Source organism: Dermacentor silvarum, chromosome 6 (assembly GCF_013339745.2).
Source record: "Dermacentor silvarum isolate Dsil-2018 chromosome 6, BIME_Dsil_1.4, whole genome shotgun sequence".
Taxonomy (NCBI): Eukaryota; Metazoa; Arthropoda; class Arachnida; order Ixodida; family Ixodidae; genus Dermacentor; species Dermacentor silvarum.
The window spans coordinates 20,114,405-20,127,890 of record NC_051159.1 but is presented as its reverse complement, the minus strand read 5'-3'; the positions used below and the strand labels follow the sequence as shown (position 1 = coordinate 20,127,890).

General features: G+C 48.2%; 1 protein-coding gene across 1 annotated transcript in view; it reads right to left on the bottom strand.

Moving 5' to 3' along the window:
* The window catches only part of LOC119455318 (collagen alpha-1(I) chain), a 694,093-nt gene that overhangs the window by 177,203 nt on the left and 503,404 nt on the right, over nucleotides 1-13,486 (bottom strand). Inside the window, exon 27 of the mRNA XM_037716715.2 lies at nucleotides 3,921-4,082. Within this exon, the coding sequence (XP_037572643.2) occupies nucleotides 3,921-4,082 (162 nt within the window). The remainder of the gene's footprint in view (nucleotides 1-3,920; nucleotides 4,083-13,486) is intronic.

Here is a 13,486-nt window from a genome sequence, read left to right as displayed (position 1 = left end):
CATAGTAGGTCTTGAGGTGCTCGACGTTGACAACGTCGCGTCCACATCGGCGCGTGTCCGTAGAAGGTTCAACTGCTTCGATCACGTAGTTGACCGGAATGCGCGTTCGACGATACGGTAGGGGCCACACAAGCGCTCCAGGAAGGAAGGCGGGTGAAGGAGTGGTGTCACCGTGTGTGCTCTTCTGGCGCTCTTGGTCATTGGATGTAGAGACGCGTGCGATATCGTGGCACTCTTCAGCTTGTCTTGCCGTGTCAGAAATGGGTGCACATTCAGATGCATCCGGCTGGTACAGTAGAATTGTGTCGATGGTGTGCGACGGGTGCCGACCGTACACTAAGAAACAAGGTGCAAAGCCAATGGTGCTCTGAGTAGCAGTGTTATAAGCGTAAGTTACAAAGGCGAGAATGGCGTCCCAAATAGTGGTCGGAGGCGACGTACATAGCAAGCATGTCCCCGAGCGTACGGTTGAAGCGTTCTGTAAGGCCATTGGTTTGGGGGTGGTACGCCGCGGTGAGGTGAAATGAACTTTATTTGGTCCTGAAGAACCCCGATAAGACACACCACGAAGAGGGGTCCGCCGCGGTTGCTCGCCGCGCCCACGCCGGTACTGGAAGACCGTGGCCCTCCGCCCGTTCGCAGGCCTCCTGGACTGCCGAGAGTTGGAGTGAGAGTTCGCCGCTTTTAAGGGCCCTCTCCCAGTCCTGCTGTGTGGTGAACTTGGCGCCACGTAACGCCGGGCACTGCCAGAGCATGTGAGCGAGTGTGCACTTATTCTCCCTGCAGCTAGGGCATACTGGATCTATGCCTTCAGCAAAGTGACTAAACGTGCTACGAGACGGGAACGAACCTGCCTGCAGCATCCGGAGAGCGGACGACTGCGGTCTAGTGAGCTTGAAATGCGGGAGGGAGTACCTCCGCCTTGACAGCTGATAGTGAGACGTAACTTCGTGAAAGGTGCCAAGTGGATCCTTGAAGCTCTCCGCGAACCCGCCTGCGGACCCGCCCGGACCGCCGCGGCACGTGATTACTCGCGCACGGTTATAGGTAAGTTCGTTGACGTTGGAAACTGACGGATGAACCCCTAAGCCCATGTGGGCCGGGAACCAGGTAATTGTGTGAAATCCTACCACACCCCTCGAACTGAGGATAGTGGCAGCCTCCCTGGAGACCACCCCCGAGGCGAAGGCCCGGACGGCAGTTAGTGAATATCTCAGGACGCGAAGGATCCTTCATCGCTAGAGCTATTGCTACCTGCTTTGCTACGGAGGTATTGTATTGCGGATGTGTGCGTTGCTGCTGTTGCCTGGTGGTAACCCCTTGGCCTCTTCAAGCTGTATGTTTACAGTTTTCTTGCCAGAGTGGCCTGTACTTTGCGCCTGTACTCTGTGCATGTTGTAAGTAAACTTGACTTGACTTTTACTATGTATTTTCTGTTGTCTTTGTGTTTTTCTTAAGAAATGTAATTACATATGATGTTCTGATATACGTAATTTATTATTTCATTTGTTTATTTTATTGGTATTATGAAATGGTGAAAAACATTTCATTGCTTTATAGTTACGATATTATGTATTATATTTATTGGCAATTTTTCGTTCTAGTCCCAACTGCCTTGTAAACGGTTCATTGGCCCAGTCAATTAGCCGTTCATAACAGCTTTTAGCCAATAAATCTCTCCAGAATACGTTCTTTCTGGGAGATAAAAGTGATTCGATTTACTGCTCCCTTTTTCAGCGACTTCCAAGCGACCTTGAGCCAAAAGCCAGTGCCGTTATCCGGGCACTCAAACGAGAACATCCGGGCATCGTTGCGAGAACAAAAAGTGATCATCCGGCAACCAGTCAAAAGTAAAAAAAAAAGAAATGCGGTCTCTGGCCCCCAACCCTTTGTAAAGGAGCGCATTACATACGCTAGTTACTGCCCAAACAAGTCACAAAAACTATTGCTGCCGAGTTCTTTCTAATGTTTTTTTTTCATAATGTCACTGAAGCTTTTACTTCTAGTACGCTGAAGTTTTATTTATGATTTCCAATAGCGACGTTCAAAAGGCAGATACAGGGCACCAAACACTTGATTGTCATCTTTTGGCGCTGAGACAGGTTTGCCTTTGCTGTCTTCAACGCCAGCGTACTGCGAGTTCCGCGGCGTGGGTTTTGAGTCCCCTACTACGAGAGATGGCGCCACGCTGCGTGACCCGGCCCGCAACGTCCGGCGCGCCGCGGTGTGGTGTGGTGGGATGTGCTCTTGCAAACATGCACACCCGTTTTAAGACTGTGGCTAGTATCATCTCTAACCAATGTGCTTTGGTGGTAGCCATTTCATGCTTACTTGTATTCTCGATTACGGGAGAGCCAGCATTTTTTTTTTGAAGGCCACCGTGTTGGAAAACAGTAAAGAGAACCAAAATGCGCTGAAGGTGCAAGCTTCCGAATGTGGCATAGAAAATCATCACGTCGTCAAGATAACCGAGACAAGGGCTCCACTCGCCGCCTTGCAAACTGGAGTCCATCATGCGTTCAAATACGGCAGGGATGTAGAAAAGTCAAAAAGAAGTCGCTTTCTAGAGGTATAGTTGTCAAGTGTAACAAAGCATATTTTCGCACTGTCTCGTTTGTTCAGGGCAATTTGAATGTACCCAGAACGAACGTCAATAAAAATATAACTGACGCCATGTATTCAGTAAAGTGCGTGGCTAATTCCAAAAAGGGGTTATACGTCCACCTTGGTTATCCGGTTAGGAATGCGGTAAACTGCACAAAACCTCGAGCTGTTGCATTTCCCTTAGACCAGAACAAAGTGTGAAAAGTGATGCAACTGGATATAGGCTATATAAAATTTCGCAACCGTCTTAGCCACCCAAGTTTGAGTGATGCGACGCTCACAAGCTGACATGCGATGAGGTCTCCTCTCCTCTAAATAGAAGACGCATCACCAAAACGGTGATGCGGTGGCTCACCACATATGTTTGGTGAACGGACGATTTCTGAAGTTGATTATGTCGTAAGTCATGAGGACGCGATGCAGGGCGTCGGCGTAGGCACGTTGAAGGCTTAGAGTGAGTATGTAAGTGACTCGGAAACTGAAGACAAGCTCAGTGGTCAAAGCAGGTACCGCAAAATAGTCCAGAGAAGGGCCAGTGATGTGCCTTGAACGACATCGCAAGAAGGCGTCAGATATTCCATGAAAAGATCAGCAGGGCCTTGACAGATTCGGTGGAAATTATTAATTCTGTATCCCTCGGACAGCAATTCTCCGTCTACCATGATTTACTAGCGCTCTTTATTTTTTCCGTAAAAGTATAACTGGTGGCGCATTATCGTCATAGCGGAGAGGTGTACGGCAGCAACTGCCCTTGCAGCGACGTACTATGACGTATATTTTAGCGAGCGAATACACACAGGTAATATTGCAGCGAGTTACCATATTCCACTTAACTGTTCGTGTTAAGCGTTCGTAGCGACATAACAGTTAACGAGCACTGGTTTTCAGGTTTTCCTTGCACAAGAACACTGTCGCTGCGCAAAGGATTTAACGTATTGTAGTTGGACAAAGTGACAAAAGATGGCACTATTACCTTTGCCACTGACTGCAACAGCTCCCTTAACACGGTAATCCGTAAACAGTAGAGAGTTTAGGGGCAAGCTGAACCTCTACATCATTGGTGATGGTCACTGTCGAACGCTACGCACATGCCAGAGTACGGAGGTCTGGTTCTCCATATAGCGTGATATCAAGGACGAATATTTCGTTAGATTTCACGCTTCACTCTGGAAATACAGCCAAGAAGTCCTAGGTGGGGACGTCTAGGCGGTGCTCACACCGTGACGTTCCGTCCCACTCCTTTCCGCAGTGCCTTATTTCTGCACCCTTGCTACCTCACCATCGTGAGGGCCCTTATGAGACCGGCGTTTTCTCACCTGGAAGCCTCTTGGGCCCATGGGTCCTGGCAGACCACGCTCTCCTGCCTCTCCTGGCCGGCCGGGGGGTCCTGTGGGTCCCGTGGGCCCTTCCTTACCTACGTCACCACGTGGGCCTGCACTGCCTTGTGGACCTGGACGGCCTTCGGCGCCGGTCTCGCCCTGCGTAGTACCAAGGCACCCAAGCTCAACGCACTGTTTGCCGTGTGATTTACAAATGTGTGGTGGTGGTGGTGAATTGCAGCAACAGACTTACAAATGTGCTATTCACTGTTATCATCTTCCCTGTTATCATCAAGAAATGTATGCCGTCAATATGGCAGTGTTCCACATATTTCTGTGAGCGCACATAATTGATCTGACCGGAACGAGCACAGGTTAAGTAAGCAGAGGGCGCGAGAAATTTTAGACGTCGTTGACGATACCAGTTATGCTAAGAATTTTTTTGTCAGGACCACTTTAAAGGTATTGGTGGCCAAGAAGTTGGGTTTCACTAAGCATCACCCAAGTAGCTACTGTATGAGGAATAATGTAGTTCAAGCACTGACCTTCCTTTTATTGCGATAGACATTACACGCTCCCTCGAGGCGTGCTCATGCGGTCGAGGCTACCGCCATCTTCATGCTTTTCGGCACATGCACATTAAGCGCACCCTGGTTTAGAGGGCCTCCAGAGACACGAAGTGCGTGTGGCTGAAAAACGACAACTCGAAGTACACGTGGTACCCTGATCAACCTCGGTAATGGAGAATTACCGCCGCTGCCATGAGCATTGTGTACAGGCCCACCATAGGCGCACTAGGCTGTGTATGCACTGGTTTCAGCAGTCGAGCCAACTTTATCTAATGCATCACTGTACTCCTAAGTACGCCCACAATTTTCCGTCGTTGACCATTAAGGTGTGACGTCACAGGCGGCGCTTAGAACGCCAGCGCTGTAACGTTCCTGGTAGCTGCCATGGTGACGTTCCTTCTGCCCAGCAGGCGTTGCCGTGTCCCGCCTGCAGTTAGGACGCGATCCCAGACGCTCCAGTGCAACGCTACACTTCCCCATCGCTGTCAGTACTTCGCCCTTGGGGAGAAACAACCTAATTTTGTCCTATATCTCCGAAAGTCACTATTGCATTCACAAAAGTCAAACGCCTAAGATTATAGATATGTATATTTCGCATTCCTTTACTATTTGATTTCCCCAAATTATCCTATTTCCAAAGTGTTTAATTCTTGTATTGCAGAACTGATATCTTAAAGTGTGGACACTATAATTAGGCCAATGAGAACTATTCCTCTACATAGGCTATTAAAAATATTTACACGTACTTCTTTGTCTGTTTTCTGGAGACCGCATCTTACCAGCTAACAATTTAACGTTATCGCTCAGCGCAGCATCCGCCTGCATGATTTGGAACACACTCGAAAGTTATCATTGATTCTATCCGTTCTTTATGTTCTCGTCAAACCTTGCGCAATCTGATTGGATGCGCAACGTATGCGAACACTAGTGATTACGCTGGAACCTTCGATAAGGCATGTATAAAAGCCGATGCGCTTCACCCACACATCAAATTTTAACGATCGCGGGGTGTTCTCACTGCTCTTGTTGCGCTTTAGTGTCACTTGTTTTGTCGGCACAGTTTCGCGCAATAAAGAGTTAGCTTCGTGAATTGCAGTTGTGCCACCGTCTTATTCTTCAACGTCACTGCAACGTGACCATATAAAATCATTCTGTTTTACCGAGACAGCTTCATTTAATGGATTTAAATTCGAACTTCAATTCTTGATGAGACCTATTCAGCATCTGTTTCATACTCAATTGCCTATGTTGTAATTAGACACGAGCGAAAATGCTCTATACTGTTGCATAAAGACGTAAAAAAATCGGCTGGTGCCGATGTGTTGCCCAACAACTTTATTCGACGCAACTCCGAACTTACATTTCAATACCTGTACATTATTTTATTGCGATAGCAATTATATGGACAGTCCAATCGCATTTATGCCATCGCCGTCACCGTGTGGTTCTGTGTAAAGTCCAACGGTGATAAAATCGTCGCCGCGCGCCGTACTCTGTTTGTGCGAGTGAAAGCGTATAAGGGTGAGCCGCCAATAGCGGCTCAATATAGCGCACCCGCGGGGAAAAGGGAGGCGGGAAGCACACGGTCTCTCGCGCGCGAGGCACGGGGGTGAGGCGATGGAGAGGGGGGGGGGGGGGGTGCGTTATGCGCCGTCGGCTGCTGTTCACAGCGCGGCCGCGCGCCCGTATCTTGAAAGCGACCTGCGACGTGGGGGAAGTGCCCGCCCACGCGGGCCTCTTCTTCAAATCGATCTGCGATGGAGAGAAAGTGCATTCGCCGAGTGCCGGTATTCGTATGCGCTTTGAAGCGAGACGAGAAACAGCGAGAAGGTCAATTTGCCCGCTGCTGCTGGCGCGCTTTCTCACTCCGCCGCTTTCACAGCGACTTTTCGCAGTAGTCGAGCGACATGTGTTCATGTTTACCTGTGTGTGCGTGACACCCTGCTTGTCTATTTAGTTGGTAATTGAATGTTTGCAACATTACACGGCCCATTAATATACTACCCTTGCTTCCTATAGCTCTCTACTAATTTTCTATCGCAATCGATGCCTCGCCTCCCGGCGAAACTGCGACTTTTTGTATTCAATCCCTTAAACAGAGCTCACAACCTAAAGATTGGCTAATGGCTCAAGTAATACCAGCATTTAAAGCAGGTGACAAACTTGATCCAGGCAATTAAAGACTGATTTGGTTAATAATCTATTGTGGTAAGCTCATGAAGCATATTATCGCTACTCGTATATCTAACAGCCTGGAGGCAAATACTTTTTGGTGATTACTACCATGGTTTTCGTTGGAATATTTGACAACTCACTTGTCTGCCACACACAAGTTTTGCCAGTGCTATAGACGATCGCCCGCAAATTGATGCAATATTTATTGACCTATCAAAAAAGGTGTTGACGGTGTAGCGCATGCTACTTTAATTGAAACGCTTAAAATGCTTCAACTACCGGAAGATCTAGTGCATTGGATTCAGTCCTCTTTTGTAAATCTTGAGCAGCTTGTGGAAATTCATGATGTGAAATATAAAAACTTGCATGTTTTGTCTGGTGTGCCACAGGGGTCCGTGTTGGCACCCGTGTTGTTTCACATCTATGTAAATATTATTGACAAAGATTTGCATCCAAATATCAAGGTGAAATTGTTTCCACGTGATTTTACCATTTATTCTGATAAGAGTTCTTCATGCGAGGACACACTTAGTAACGTTCTACTCGCGAACAGGTGCTCTAAAGAAGGAATGCAGATAAACTTTCCCAAATCAGTTTCTGTGAGATTTGCAACCAAACAAGAACCATTAGTTTATGTTTATCACATAGGAGACCGGAACCTTAAATCTGCTACCTCTGTTAAATACTTACGCCTAACATTTAAAAACAGTCTCATATGGGACAGCCATATTGGCAACATATGCAACAAAACATTTAAAAGACTGTTTTTTACGTAAAATATAACAGAAGTCGCCTTCAACTGTCAAGCTGCGAGCTTGTCGCTGCTTCGTGCGCGCAGACTTAGAGTATACTTCCATAGTATGGCACCCACACTTAATTAGGTAAACTGCTAATCTGGAGGGAATACAGTGCTTGGCTTCACGGTTTATCTTCTCAGATTACAGAACATCATCTGTTTCTGTTGTGTTACGCAAGATCCGCTCTACATACGTGGTCAATTCGCTAAGCTCAAATTGTTTCACTTGATGTTCCATAAGCAAACAGGTTTCATTAATGCCACATATATTTCTCAAGCTCCTCACAGGTCACCGCGTAGTTTTCATTTCATAGTCGTAGCAGTAGCAGTCGTTAACAACTTTGTTTCGGAAAGCCGTCGGTTTCCTACGAGGATGTGGCTGTCAGGCCGTGCCTGGTCGCCACCTCCTCAGCGCGTTTGATGTCCCGGAGCTGGGCGTCCAGGCTTGTAGTCTTTAGGGTTCTGTCTCAGGCTTCACTGGACGGTGACTGTCCTAGGAGGTCTAGTAGGGGAGGGTCCTCGGATGATGTGGTCCAGATTGGCGGTCTGTGTCTTGCAGAGAGTGCATGTTGATGTGAGGAGGGTTCGGTAGATGTGTCTATAGTTGTACGTGCAAGCGAGTGAGTGGGTTTGAAGTCGTCGCCAAGTTATTTGTAGTGCTTTGTTTTGTTACAGGTGCGGGGGTTGTTTGGTTTGCCTTGTTAATTTGTAGTGCTGCGTGATTTAGTAAAAGGTGAGGAGTGGTTCATCTGCATTTCCGTCGTGGTCCGGGCTCAGGCACAGCACTCGGTGTACGAGTTCTCGAGCGTGTTGGTGGGTGGCTCCGTTACCCGGGCTTCGTGCGTGGGCTGGGACCCATATCAGCTGGATGGTAGTGGGATCTTCGTCATCACTGCTGATGTCGATCATGCCTGAGGCGTTGCGTGCCCCTCGCTCGGGCAGTTGTCGGAGGATGCGTGCCGTGGTCGGGGAGATGGTGCCGCCGGCAAAACAGATGATGGCAGTTTTGGAGTCACTGATGACCGTTTGTAATCCGCCCACTGCGGCAAGGGCTTCTTCGGTGTCGGCAGGGTCTTGTGTGCGTATGAAGCCGGCTCATATCGTAGTGGGGTGCTTCTCAACTGGTGTGTGTTTAACCGATACGTTAATCGCATACGCGTGTCTGGGGGCTGCGCATCATGCCATGTCTACGTGAGCGCCCTTCGTATCCGTGTCAGGAGCTCTGTGAAGGCTCCTGATCCATCTTCACCTCGGCAGCACCTGCTATCAGCCGTGCAAGGAAGTCCGGGTCGCGTTACAGCACCACGGCATTACACAAGTATGGTCGCCAACCGCATTCGTGGCAGTGAGCCACCAAATGACCTTTCCGATCTCTGTCTTTCATCGTCCTCACCAGCTTAGCGTCAATGGTGTTGCGCTGCTAAGCACGTGATTATGGGATCAAATGAAGGCCGTGCGGTCACGCTTCTATAGGGGCGGGATGCAAAAACGCCCGTGTCTCATGCATTTGGGGCACGTTAAAAATCCCCTGCGGTTCAGAATTAATCCTGAGTACACCCCAACGGCGTGCTTCACAATCAAATAATTGTTTTGGTACTGCGGAACCACCAAGCGGAGTTAAGAACACTATGGCTTTACATTTTGTGCGTCCCTTCACTTGATCTACTCCACTTGCTCGCCTTCGCCTCACTCAGCCGTCCCGCACTACTCGCTCATGTGTGAACCAGCGACTCGCCAGAAGAAGAAAATTTTGCCACAGATAGTCAACACCTGCGGACAAGTTGCCATGGTCACTTCGAGAGGTGGTCAGACGGAGGTGCTGATAATGGGAGCCGGTTTGATCATTGTGACAGCGACTGTGTCTTCACGCCCATTGCGCAGGATTGTGAAATGATGTGCAGAACGTTTGATGACTGACAAAGGAGAATCATACCGTGTCAACACGGGAAAAAACGTTTGAAGATGTTTGCAGGTTTGAGGGTACGACAACGTCGTGTTGATTCTTGTGAGCAGAGTTTCGCGATGGACTCAAGTTTTGCATGAAAATCCGTAGACGATGGACGAAAGAAGATGGATGTGAAACATTCGGCCTAGATACTGGGTTGACGAGGTCACCCAGCAAGTGGAGGGTGCAGCCGTTAACCATCTCAGCTACAGAACAGGCAAGTTCTGGTTAGACAGTTGATCGAAGTCCTAGCAGTACGATCGGAAGGTGCGATAGCCAATCCTCAGCGTGAGGCGGAGCGGCGAGTGCTGCTTTCAAGTGACGATGTAGTCACTCTACGATGCCGTTTGATGCAGCATGGTAAGCAGTTGTGTGAATGCGCGCACAACCCAGAAGGGATGTTGCTGATGTGAAAAGTGCCGACTCAAACTGTCTGCCTCGATCAGTGGTCACCGCTGAAGGCACACCAAAACGGCTAATCTAGGTAGACAGAAAAGTATGATCAACTGTCTCCGCCGTTATGTCAGGCATTGGGGCTGCTGTGAAGACAAGGAAAGGTTGATAGGACTTGTCGTGGCCTTGATGCTAACATGATTGTGAGCATCCGCTGCCCTGTTAAGGCTACCTTTGACGTAGCGTATGTCTGTGGTGATTCCGGCAATGAAAGCAAGATGCCAGAGCTCTCTAGAAGCATGGGTGGTACTGCAGGAACGTAAAGCCGAAACAAGTGGTTTGTGGCCGGTAAGAATCATAAATAGTCGCCCTTCAAGATAGTACCTGAAATGCTTCACTGCAAGGTAGGCCGCGAGGAGCTCCCGTCCAAAAGTACTGTATCGGCGCTCAGGGTCACGTAACTTTCGGGAAAAGAAGGAGGTGCGCGCCCATGCACTATTAATTCACTGATGAAGGTCGGCTCCCACGGCTTCCGAAGAAGCGTCAACCATAATGGAGCGGTCGGTGAAGGGTGATGCAGGACGGCGGCTTCGGCAAGTTTGCTCTTAACGGAGGCGAAAGCTCGATCAACGACCATGTCCCAAGGAAGTGTAGTAGACTCAGCTTTCGAAGTGGAAAGGAGTGCTTCAAGATGCTGCAACAACTTAGAGCATGCAGGGATGAAGCGGAGATAAAAATTGATAATTTCCGAGAAAACGTCGCAAACTACGGGGGGGGGGGGGGGGGGGGGGGGTTTAGTTGCGAGTAGTCGATCATGGCCTCGACCTTGTCAGACAGCGGAGTGATGTCATTATTGGCGATGTGATGTCCCAGAAAATCATCTCCGGAACCCTAAACTAACATTTATGAACATTGATGACGAAATCGTAATCACGAAGTCGAGTGAAAAGTTGACGTAGATGTGCTTTTGAGGGTTTCAGCCTCCTTGCTGGCGACAAGAAGATAATTTACGTAGGCAAAACAAAACGGTAAGCCTCGGGTGACTTCGTATATAGAACGCTGAAAATTTCGAGCTGCGTTGCGCAAAACGAAAGGCATGCGTAAATACTCAAAAAGGCCAAATGGGATAGTTATAGCTGTTTTTGGGATGTCGGTTGGCTCAACGGCCACACTCTTCTCGTGATAAGCTTTCACGAGATAGATTTTCGAATATATTGTTTGTAGCGTTCCTAGTAAACGCAACTAAAGGAAACACATAGCTTAATACGGACGGATGGTTTCCGACATTTTATTCTAACTGAAACTGCCCTCCTTGTCCTCCTCTTCCTTCGTCCCCTTTGTTCTTCCTCTTCTTTCATGGCCTAAATGCGGCATGCTTCACCCTCCCTGGCTCTCTTTGTTCACACCTACGGGTGTGCTACTTGAAAACATTTCCGATGGCGGCACACTCTCCTTTACCAGAGGCTCCCAGATACCATATTGTCTTCAGGATGCCGTGCTGTGAGGCCGTCTTTACCACAGGAAAGGGTCTGTGAAATTTTACATTTGAAGTCCCAACGCCTTTTCTTATTAGGACCTTGTCATCAACTTCTATGTGTGGCATTTCATTGTTGCGTCTTCTGTCAAAGTTTCTCTTCATGAGTTGTTTGTAAATATCCTCCGCCTGCGCGCTTTTCTTTGTTTCGGTAAGTTGAAGCTTGCGAAGGATACCCAGCTCGCGATCCACAGGAAGTGTCGGCGTGACTCCTGAGGCAGCAAAAAGTGGGCTGCACACCAAGCCACTGATGCATGACCGGTTATGGTGCCTCACAGCAGCCTGTAGGCAGCATTTCCACCCACCTGCACACTTTGGGCACATCCTTATAAATTGCTTCACATCTCGGATGGCACACTCCGCAAGGCCGTTTGCGGCGGGCTGGTAGGGCGAGCAAAATTTTATAGTCATGCCATGATCTCCAGTCAACTTCGTTAGTTTAGCACTACAGAAGGCAGGTCCATTGTCACACACTATGGTCTTCGCGTGTCTAAAACATTCGCCTTGAAGAAGAGCAATGATGCTGCGGGCGTCTTCCTTTCCTGCCTCAGCCGTAATCATTCTGGTGCATTCGTCTATGCAAAGTAGAAACGCCCGCGTTTTCTTGACACCTTCACCTGCTTTCTTTAGCTCTGCAAAATCCAAGTGAACGACTTCAAAGGGCACTCGCGAATGCTGCGGGATTATCATGACGTCTGTCGCCTGTCTGTACTTCACTTTGTTTACTTGACATGTGTGACATGTCCGTACATAGTTGCTAATGTCTTCTTTCATACTTGGCCATGTGCGCCAAAACCCAACCTGACTCTGGAGTGTCGTGGTAAACGTGAAGGATCTTTGGAACCATTGTCGGTGGCACGTGGTACATTCCATCGATATCTTTCATTTCTTCTGTGCCTTCCCACAGCTTCACGTAATTAATCTGTTCCGGCTGTTGGCTTGTTTCGGAGACGAGCAATCTGGACAAGGCATCTGCATCGGTCCAGGGCGGCGCGAAACGATGAGGTCAAATTGTTGCAGGTAGTTAACCCACCTTGCAATGCGTCCTCGTGGTTGTGCCATATCAAGAAGGTGATGGTCAGTGAAAGGTGTAGATTTCGCTCCTTCTAGGTATGTTCGGAAATATTGAACAGCTTTCAAGACGGCCAGTGCTTCCTTTTCGGTGGTGGTGTAGTTCAGTTCTGCAGGCTTCAATGTATAGCTGTAGTATTCCACCACATGATGTCTTTGGTGGTCAGGTTCGTTTGAGAGTTTCTGATAGAGCACTTCCCCAGTTGCACAATGCGATGCATCAGTGTTCAACACAAATCGTAGACAGAAGTCAGGAATGCGGAGAATAGGGTCGGATGACGGTAGGCACTTTCACACTCGTCACTCCACAGGAATGGTACGTCTTTTTGGATTAGTCGTGTGAGGCACCGGGTCTTGACTGCATTGTCTCTTATAAAGGCCCTAACGTGTCCAGAGAGGCCCAGGAAGACACGAAGGAAATGTACGTCGTAAGGCTTCAGCAACTTAGAAATTCTTTCAACAGATTCCTGCTTTGTGCTTTTGGTACAGCCGTCAAATGCCCTGCTTTGAAATACCACTTTTTCTTGGAAGAATACACTTTTCTTAAAGTTTACTTTGAGATGTGCGAGGCAGAGGGCATGGAGAACTAGGGAAATGTGACTTTTGTGATCTTCTTTTGTCTTCGAGAAAACGATTATGTCGTCTATATAAACATTGCAAAAGGTACCCAAGTATGGTTTCAAGATGTCATTCATGATCTTTTGAAACCACGCTGGGGAATTCTACCATCCGAAAGGCAGTCGATTATATTCGAACAAGTCGAATGGCGTAACAAATGTGGTGTACTTTTTGGTTTCGGTCACGGGAATCTGCCAAAAGCCTTTGCAGTGGTCAATCCGTGAAAACCAGTGGCAACCACCAGTTTCATCAATAACAGCATCAATTTTTGGCATCGGGAAAGGTAATTATTCTGTTTGGCGGTTTAGAATCCTATAATCGTTACAGACACGAAAAGTCCCATCGTCTTTATGAGCGATTGTTATAAGTGAAGCAAACGGTGAAACTGATGGTCGGATGATGTCGGCGTCTAACATTGCTTGCAGCTCCTTTTTCAACCAAGCCTTTTTTCTCTCTTGACAT